General features: G+C 38.3%; 1 protein-coding gene across 2 annotated transcripts in view; it reads right to left on the reverse strand.

Annotated features, from left to right (window-relative positions):
- Positions 1-4,842: 4,842 nt before the first annotated feature.
- Positions 4,843-7,584, reverse strand: part of ubac2 (UBA domain containing 2) — a 7,441-nt gene continuing 4,699 nt past the window's right edge. For both annotated transcript variants that reach the window (XM_005727399.2, XM_005727400.1), the window contains exons 7-10: positions 6,676-6,784; positions 5,786-5,928; positions 5,166-5,312; positions 4,843-5,086 (exon numbers count right to left, since the gene is read on the reverse strand). In XM_005727399.2, the coding sequence (XP_005727456.1) occupies positions 4,979-5,086; positions 5,166-5,312; positions 5,786-5,928; positions 6,676-6,784 (507 nt within the window). In that variant the 3' untranslated portion in view covers positions 4,843-4,978. The remainder of the gene's footprint in view (positions 5,087-5,165; positions 5,313-5,785; positions 5,929-6,675; positions 6,785-7,584) is intronic.

Genomic DNA, 7,584 nt, shown 5'->3' on the forward strand with positions numbered 1-7,584 from the left:
ACATTACTGTCAAACCCATTTTAGGTCATGGATCACATATAACATAACCTGATCTCCAGTGGGGCTGACCTGTGAAACTGCTGGATTATTAAGTAGCTGCGAATTGTTCATTGTTCAAGTGTGAATGAGAACAAGTGTATTCTGAATTAATTTAGACAACGTGATAAAATGCCTGAGGTGTCTTGAGGAAAAAGAAATAGTCAAGTATGTCTCAGTTTCAGTTTTCCACATTCAGTCTGTCTGTCATTACAGAACTATGCTGCTGTCCTAAATCAAAGAAACACATCAGCACAGCTTTGCCGAAGCAACCTGCTTCAGTGTGGTATGGCAGGCTTTGGGTAATGTCTTTGTCATGAAGACCCTAAATTGAATTGAATTATATTATCAGTTCGAACAACCATTAATATCTCTTGTAACCACATAATGCTTTCTGATGTAAAAATGTAGAAAAAATAGACCCTCTATCTTTGCTTTTTACAGTTTCCAAAGCTATGTAGTGACACAAATTGGATCACTCTTCTTTCAATGACTCCCTTTAGGAGTCACCACACCAGATCTGCTGCCTCCATCTCACCCCATCCCTAGTGTCCTCCTCTCTCTCCTCATTCACTACACCCATGAATATTGTCTGTGGTCTTCCTCTTCCTCCTGTCTGGCAGCTCCATAGTCAAAATCCTTTCCCCAGTATATCTACTATCCTTCCTCTGCAAAACAAACAATCTTACTAACTTCATTTTTGAACAACTTAACCTGGCCATCCCTCTATACTTATTTCTAATCCCGTCCATTCTGGTTGATCACACTGAAAATCAACTCTGCCACCTCCAGCATGGCCTCCTGTTTCTTTGTTAATGCCATCGTCTCCAAATCATACATCCTAGCAGGTCTCACTACCATCTTGTGAACCTTTGCTTTAATTCTTGCTGCCATCCTTCTGTCACAAATCACCCCTGGCACTCATCTCCACCCTGCCTTTCACCTCTCTCTAACACTGTCCATTGCTTTAAATGGTTTGCCCCCGGTATTTAAACTCATCTAACTTCACTACCTCTACCCCTTGCAGTTTCAATGATACACCTTTCTCCCTCTCATTCACACATAAAACTGTATTCTGTTTTGCTTCAACAGACTTTCATTCCTTTTCTCTCCAGAGCATACCTCCACATTTCCAGGGTCTCTTCCACCTGCTCCATACTCTCATTTTAAGTCACAATGTCATCTTCAAACATCATTGTTTTTATTTACTCAGTGGAGGTGGCAGCACTTTCAGTCTTTCTTTGTTTTAGCTACTAAACCAACAGAGTAAAGAGTGGTATCAATGTTCTCATTCAACTCTAACAAGGCAATCAATGCATTTAACTCTACGTCTGTATCCCAATGCTTATTGCAATTTACCTCAAAAGCTAATCTGCACCAATAACCAACTAAAACTTGCAGCTGCAGTTGCAGTAACACAAGGACACAGCTGACTCTGCTCCTATTACAGCCTATCATAAAGTTAAAGTATATCATGATGTACAATAGAGTAGGCATTGTTTAACAGAGTCACAGGCAGCTTAACTGAAATGACAAATATCCCCACACAACTGCTGATGCTTCAAGGTCACAGTCAGCTGTACTATAAATGGTAGTGGTTTTCCTGCCAGACAAGGAGAAACCCCCTGAATGTAGCTATGATCTACGTCATCTTTCTGTTACTGTTGCTGCTGATCTTCCTGGCTAAAAGCGGGGTTTTTAATATAAACATATGAGATCAAAGCAAAAAAAAATAAAAAATCTCCCAAAACTCCAGATTATAAACAATGCGTGATTAATGTTGTGCATTAAATGGGCATTTCACAAAAGGATCTCCATAATGAGGCTGGTTGTCCGTGAAGTTTTGTTTCTTATTAATCATTGTCTTTAATTAAACCTCAGTAGCACAAAGAGATCTCAATCACTGAGGTTTAAGCAGCTTTTCAATTCAGGAGCCATTAAAAGTCGCACCGCTTGACTGGTTTATATATCAGCTGAGGCTGAATAAAACTGTGTCACTGTGAGCTCAGGAGGTCTTTCGGGTTTTTTGTTTTGTTTTGTGGTTTTTTTTAATGGCATCTCTACAATATTTCTGATGGGATTTCAAGTCCAATAAACGTGTGGTGAGAAATTTAGGTGGCCCAAAGTATAATCTGTCCTTTATTTTTATTTATTTATTTTAGGTAAGAGTTGATGAACTGTGTGATTTTAAAACTCTTTGGTGTGAAGACGTGCATATTTTCTCTGCATTGATATTCAGTCACCCTGGAGCGAGCCTGTCTGCTGGAGCTGTCTACTTAATGGGAGCGGGTGGGTGTGGCAGAGAACTAACTGGCAATAACTACACCACGGGTCTGACTCGATGTCTCCATCTAGTGATCAAATGAAGCTTATCATGGGGAGGTACATTAAAAAAAATCAATAACAGCAATTATGACCACCTTTAAAAAAGAATAAACGTTTTTGAATCGCGTATTGTTAGATTGCAGTTGAATGATTTTAAGTAATATCTGCTGCAGTCACTTTGGGGGTTTCCTATTGAGCATCTAGCTAAGTGATATATATTGATCTTCATTAAAAAAAAAAAAAGCTATGTACAGTTACAGCACAGTTGCTCTAATATGCACAAAAGGATAGAAATCTTAACCCTGAATTTTGATCTTTATAAATCACATTATTTCTGCTTTAGCTTGTAATGTATAATGGCTTATATTTTGCAAACCACTCATGCATGCCTCCCTTAATTCTCTTTTGTTGCTTTTGCTTTTTGTGCTACTAAAAGAAAGAAACTGATACCTCAAGAGGAAGTGAAATTACAAACTCAAAACAGTGAAAATAAATACGAGGTTTTGTTTTTTTTAGCAGATAACTGAGCCCATGTATCATCTTGGCAAAAGGCTGCCATCATGTGTTAAAAAGTAGCATTATTACCTAATAGCAATCCACTGTTAAGCCCACAATAAATGCATAATGTATGCTTTCTGGCCACTTTGTCCACCTGTTCAGCTACTCATTGATGGAAATATGTAATCGGCCTTTTAAGGACATAGACATGTTCAGAAAAGCCTGATGGCGTTTAAACTGAGGATCAGAATGAGGAAGAAAGGTGATTAGAGTGACTTTGAATGTGGCATACAGTTTCAATTTCACTCTATTTTAGAAACAACTGAGCCACTGGGATCATTCCACACAATCATGTCTAGGGATTACAGAGAATGGTGCGACAATTGTTACATAGATTAAATTGTTATAAAGTGGGTTATATGGGTTTAAAATGGTTTAATGACTCCAACAAACCAAACTAAACACTTAAATGTAATTTTAGGATTAATGTTTCGTCAACTTATGACTCGTTTTAAACACAGGCTTGTTTTATTTTTATTTTTTAAAGGTAAATACTCATCACAATAACACATAATTCCATCATCAAGTTGATTTATTTGACAGACCAAACATGATTCATTACAGTCCATCAAAAAGTTGACCATGCAACAATTCTGTCATCACATCCATATATTTTTAAATCACTCTCCAAAAATACAAACACAAATGACTCTTCTCAGTGGTCATATATTATCAATATTATTATGCACAAAATATAAAACTAGCATCCATCTTTGAAATCGATATACTGCTGATGCAGTATTACTTCTCTTGCATGTATATTTATATACACAAAATTAGTGACTATGCAACACATAGTCGCCTTAAACCTCTCGCCATGATATTGCATAATAAATATGAACCGACTTCTAAGACTTAGTTTGAATTAGACAGATGTGCTGGCAGCGAGAAAAAAAAAAAGACTCAGTTAAGACACAATAAATAACCCTTCAATGTGTTTGTGCATACAAGAGCATGAAATAAAGAAACAAAAATGGTCAAGGGCATGAAACATGACCTCCTTGAAGGCCTTCTGTGTGTCTGTGTAGGTGCACTCGCATGTGATTGAGATTATGTCATTAACAGAAAAGTCTCCTCAGGGACCCTGAGATAGCCCATGTAGCCAGCAAACAGCCCGTCTGTCCACAACACTGTACAGTACTTGTAGAGTTAAAATGGGCAAAACCAGCCAACCCCACAAGAGTTTGGCTCTTTAAGTATCTCTCAGTCAGGCTAACTGCTTTGTTAAAACATCTCAAGCAGGAAAGGGTTGCAATCTGTTACTTCCATGAAACACTGCCAAAGTAAAAAAGTAAAACCTGTGTAGTTAAATCATTGTTTAGTAGGTTATATTGTTCATGTAGTTTTTTCTCCAGAGTCCCCACTAATTTATTTTAATTTTGCCAGCATGAAAATAAAATAAAATGACAGCAGCACAGCTGATCATTTAGTGCACAAAAATCTTGCACTTTTTTCCCTTTTCACTTCTAACCAATTATCAACATCTAGAACTCTGGATACACCGGACAAAACATTGGGATACAAACTGTATTTTACATAGCTACTGTATATGTTGGCCTGTGAGATGGCAGCTGATTTGTCAACTCTGTTTGAAAGAAGTAGTCTACCTTTTATTTCCACCAATGGACTGGAGAATGTTATTTTTAAGATGTACTCTTAGAAAAGCTCTTGACTTGTTTGATTTTTGTGTTTTGTTTAGTTTTTTTTCAGGCATCTTGTTAAGTTAGAGGCCTGACTCACCTTCCTTGAGCAATGACGTCTGTTTCACACTACAACAGCCATCAGAAAGCGATGACGCAAATGACATCCACTCTGTGCTTCACACTTCATTCATCAGCCTGCTATCAGGCTCAGCTCCTGTTGGGGCAGCCTAACACTGCTTCAGGGGAGCAGTGACACTGCCTTCATATAATCTGTACAAAATTGCTTTGTCATCTCCTTTCCTTTATTTATTCTCTTCGACTCTGAATTATTTGCTTTCTGCTTAGCTTTTCGCTCGTCTGCTTTGGTTCCTGCTTTCTCTTTCTGTCACCTCTTTCCCCTCACTGAGCTGCTTCCCTCAGTGTTGCAAGAGGAAGTTTGTTGCCATATTAATGTCATTATTTGAAGCTCTGAGCGCCTCGAGGGCATCGATCCTGGAAAAGCCCATTTCCACTAAACGTGCAACCTGTAGGACACAAGATAAAACCAGCTCAAACTTAAGCACAGAAACACACACATACAGGAACACTGAAGTAAACGTCTACCTGTTCTTCTGCTACAGGGGAGTTGTCCAGAAAAGGTGGCTGTGTGGATTGGTGGGCTTGAGGCTGAGGACGGGGCTGCACCGGGACGCGGTTCTGTCCTCTGTGTCTCAGTGAAGGGAATAACCTTGTCCACTGTAGCAACCCGCTCTGCACAAATACACAGACAAAAGCAGTATCTAATACTTTGTAATACTAATCACTTCCATCTAGACAAGAACCAATTGAATACCAATATCAGATATCTGTCAGATACTCTGATAGCTCAGTGATTGTATAGCATACATCCTTAATGACTTAAAAAATGTTCCTCTTCTCATGTTTTCTGACTCTTTTTCACTAGCTCTGCATTTGGCTAAGTTCAGTGTCACTACTGGTAGCATGAGTTGATATCTGGACCCTACAGACGCTACACAGGAACTTTAATAACTTCAAATTTGTGCAACTACCTACCTAAATGATCATGGTTAAATGTCTGACTACAACCGTAACTGTAAGCATGCTTCCCTCTTTCTTTCATTGCTGTATCGCATACTGTCATGTGGCCTTAGAAGCAAAATCAATATCTGAGAAACTGGGTGGTCTATGCATAGGTTCAGTTTTAAGTCTTTGTGTGCATCTACCTGTGGCTGTTGTCTGGCATTCGTCCTGGCCTCGTTGTACTCGGCCAGTAGCAGCTGTTGGTCGAGCAGCTCCATCCTCTGCTGCCTCTGAACGTCAAGAGTGGCACCCATCCCCAGAGGTGTCTCGCTGGTAGGTTGGGAGCCTTGACAAACACAGATATAAACAACAGATTCGTCTTAAAAATATCATAACATATCTATACACGAGTGGATAAGTGCTATGAAGGATCATTTAGCACAAATTCAGTTTTTCTAAGAGGTTCCAGGACCTCATATCCTATATAGTGGTGAACAAACTAGATTACTATTATCATGTTTCACTTCAGTCAGGGAACAATAGTTCAGTTAGGGAATTTGACATTGTTAAGCACTGACTATTTTGAGGCTGATAAGCACTCTAAAAGGCTTAAAAATCAGTGAGCGGGACATTAGGGATTAGAGAGGAAGAGCTACTTAAAACAGAACATTAAAAAGGTAAGTAATCTATCGAGGAAATGTTTTAAGAGGTAAAAGTAATCTGCACATTAACATAAAAAGCTCATTTTTGGTTTAACTCCATCTGTTCACACATTATTTAATAAAACTTAATCTATGAGTTCATAGATTGGTGAGCTGACGACAATATCCCATCAGCCTTTTATAGCTGAGAGGTAAAAATCTTTTTAACCAGCAGTTAAAAAGATTAGCCAACAGTGACAGCGGTACATCTTATCATTTTAAGTCACTCTGTGTCACAGCACTAGTCAAATGCCTAAAAGGTATGTATATTATTATTATCATTAAGTCAGGCAGAAAGAGAAAACAACCCCACGTCAGGCTCTGCAACTCTCGTCCTTGTAAAAGGGATTTAGACAGGATTTGTGTTTGTTATTACGAAAGGATGGACTCACTTGAAAAGACTGGCTCCAGAATATATTGTCCAATACGAGACACCCAGATGGGGACAAACAGGATCTTCTGTAACCGTAGGACACTGGAGTGGTACAGTCCACCTGAGATCTGAAAGGCATATTTATAAAAGCACATGTGGACATAATACAGAAATAGCAATCTTTACTGAATAAAGATTAAATTACACAGTAGAAAGTAAGGAACAATATTAAGTGCTTCCACAGATATAAACTAGTATAGGGCAGTAAGTAAAGCTCGAGTTAAAAAAATAAAAATAAAAATAAAAATGTGCCTCTCCAATAAATCCTTTGTTTATTTTCCTCAGTTGCTTTAGTGATAAGATGTCAAAGTCTATGATCATGTCTTCAAAAGCTTTGCTTGGTCTAATCAGCTTTCCAAATCTTAAAACCCTGTAATGTGAAAAAGACAGTCACCTCCCCTTTTTTTATTCCAAGGATTTAGGCATAAAGAAAATCATAATAATACAGCCTGAGATGAAGAACGTGTGTCATATTACACCTAATCATTATTTATTTAACAAAACTTAAGCCAAAATGGAGAACCAGTGTCTGAAAAAAATAATCCCATATCATGATTCAATAGCTCAGGCTCTCACTTCCTTGCAGAGGATTTCTGGGCAGCTCTTCTTTACAATGATTCTTCAGTCCATCGAGGTTTGTGAGTATTCTCTCCAAGATCCTGCCACAGCATTTCAATTAAGTTGAGATCTGGATTTTAACTGGACCATTGCAACCCCTTGATTTTTTTCTTTTTCAGCCAATTTGTTGGTGATTGCTGGGAACACTCTCTTGTTGCCTGACACAGTTAGCTAAGCTAAGTTTTAGCAGTTGGACAGATAGCTTCACACTTGACTCTAGAATACTTTGGTATACAGAAGACTTGATGGT

Source organism: Pundamilia nyererei, unplaced genomic scaffold, assembly GCF_000239375.1.
Source record: "Pundamilia nyererei isolate P.nyererei 1_Seehausen unplaced genomic scaffold, PunNye1.0 scaffold00024, whole genome shotgun sequence".
Classification (NCBI taxonomy): Eukaryota; Metazoa; Chordata; class Actinopteri; order Cichliformes; family Cichlidae; genus Pundamilia; species Pundamilia nyererei.